This window comes from Sesamum indicum, linkage group LG15 (assembly GCF_000512975.1).
Source record: "Sesamum indicum cultivar Zhongzhi No. 13 linkage group LG15, S_indicum_v1.0, whole genome shotgun sequence".
Classification (NCBI taxonomy): Eukaryota; Viridiplantae; Streptophyta; class Magnoliopsida; order Lamiales; family Pedaliaceae; genus Sesamum; species Sesamum indicum.
In genome coordinates, this window is record NC_026159.1 from 4,273,603 (window position 1) to 4,275,773 (window position 2,171).

General features: G+C 36.5%; 1 protein-coding gene across 1 annotated transcript; it reads right to left on the reverse strand.

The window, feature by feature from the left end:
* Positions 505 to 1,590, reverse strand: LOC105177838. The gene has a single exon (XM_011101099.2). It carries the CDS (start codon positions 1,341 to 1,343, stop codon positions 876 to 878), a length of 468 nt encoding a protein of 155 aa, XP_011099401.1. The 5' UTR covers positions 1,344 to 1,590; the 3' UTR covers positions 505 to 875.

Sequence of the window (2,171 nt, forward strand, 5' to 3'; positions counted from 1 at the left end):
TAAGTAATATGCCACTAATCAATTATCAGATGAAACCGCATGAAAAATTGATATAACATTATAATCATCTTTATGGTACGTACTGATCTTGTCTGATGATTACCACTATATATATATAAAGTTTCTTAACACTAATATGTTGATTCTTACCGTCCTAAGTCTACAAATTTATACATGGCTTGTATTTTTGCTAAAACCAGCATGCTTACATAATTTAGCCCAACATTTATGTATATTATTAGTCGCCAAACATCATCATTATGTCAAACAATACAAATATATATATAAATTTCACGATAATCAATAAGTGTTTTATATTATTTCATTTTGTATTCTTATATCCGCCATTTTGCATAAAAATTAAATTCGATTTAATTATAACAATGATAAATTATTACCAAATCAAGACACTAAGTCGATACAAAGTCTTTATTCGTGTGCAATATTGTGGAATTGTTGTTAGCCTATATATCAAGAAACGCAAATGATGATCAAAGTCGAAAATTCATTCATAAGTAATGTAAATTTAAGATTGCCCAAGTCTAAGACTAAACAAGCCATCTCTTACATTACATTAATTAGCATTATAATTTATTACAATCATTACCAAACTATGAACTAAGTTCATTAGTTATGATGTGTCTGATGCAAAACAATCAATCCCTATATACATATACTTTCTTCCCCATTCTTCAAAACTCGTATAAACTATGAATGTGAACTGAATAAAACTCAGACAACCAACCTATATCATGATACCCCTGGATAAAACTATAACATGTGAATCAAGCCAAGATACAGTCAACAATGACGAACTCACGCCCGTTCAAATTCTTGTATTGTTTGACTGTTTCAGTTGTCTCCAAATCGTGAACTCACGCTACCTTACTTCTTCTCAAAACAGCGTAACTTCTGCTCCTCGGATAGGCTCCCCCGCCCAGCAACCCCACGTCTTCCTCATCTCCAAATTCAACGGCCCTGTCTTCGTCGATCCTCCCAAAGGCAACCGTGTGGCTGCGTGTCACTCCGTGGGACGGCGGCCTTTTCGAGCGGAGGAGCTCCGCCTCGATTTTCCCCGTGAGGTTGCGGGTGGAGGCGAGCCTTATCAGCTCCCTCAACTCCTCTTCTGCAGTTTTGTAATTTATGTGTGATGAGCTGAAGCTTTTGGGCAGCCTCGGGATTTGTGGGGTTGGGCAGCCCATGGCGTTGCCGTAGTTGACGTGGCCGCCGCAACCCATCATGCTCTGCACGTACAGATCCCGGACTCGGGCCAGAACCCGGATCGGGCCTTTCATGTATCTGATGAATTTGCTCTCGCTGCGGATGACCCTTTTGGAGCCCATTTCTTTATTTCTGGAATAAGAGAAAAATTGCTAAAACTAGGTTGTGACAAGTTTGGTTTCTGTAAGGAAGAAAAATAAGTGGAAAAAACCAACCTTAAAGATGGTTGGGAGAGTGATGATGAAGCATATCAATCTTCATCCAAATCAATGCTACAACTTATATGTACTGTCGCTCAATGCTGACTAAATCTCTCCTTTGGATTAAACTAAGCTTTTTTCTTTTTGTACTTTGTTTTATTGGATTATTTTAAGATAGTAATACTGAATTAAGAAATGTTTTGCTCAAATGAGATTTCATCATATTAAATCAATAATATTAATATTGATCGCAAGATAAGTTTAATATACTAATAACATAATTAGCTTAAATTTTTAGCTGAATAGAATACGAATAAAAAAAAGAATTATTAAATGAGGAATTTGATGTAATAGTAAGTTGAGGTGTGGGAGTGGACATTTTGTTGAGGTTGGGGACCAAGGAATGAGCCCATACTGCAGAGAATGTTGAAAAAGAGGGCAGAAGCAATTATGGTATGTATCAGTGGACTTTTTCAGAATTATGGTGGATATATATATGCATGGGTCATGAAGCATTGATTTATTTAAGGTTGGAGTATTGATAGTATACACGTAAAGTAATGTCTGTTTTGTGTAAATTGAGGGCTGCGAAGTGGCTAGAATGCCAAATTTGAAGCAGTCCTCCTTCAATATTTTAAGGGTAGTAGGACAACCAAAACGTGTGCTTGAATCTAGCAAAGACAAGGGTTTCTTGTCTGATTTTATTCATTTGTTCCCTGTCAAAACTGAAACCAACTTTTACACCGACTA

Excerpts from the sequence above, each read along its gene's own strand:
- LOC105177838 (XM_011101099.2), bottom strand. The coding sequence starts at position 1,343 with ATGGGCTCCAAAAGGGTCATCCGCAGCGAGAGCAAATTCATCAGATAC.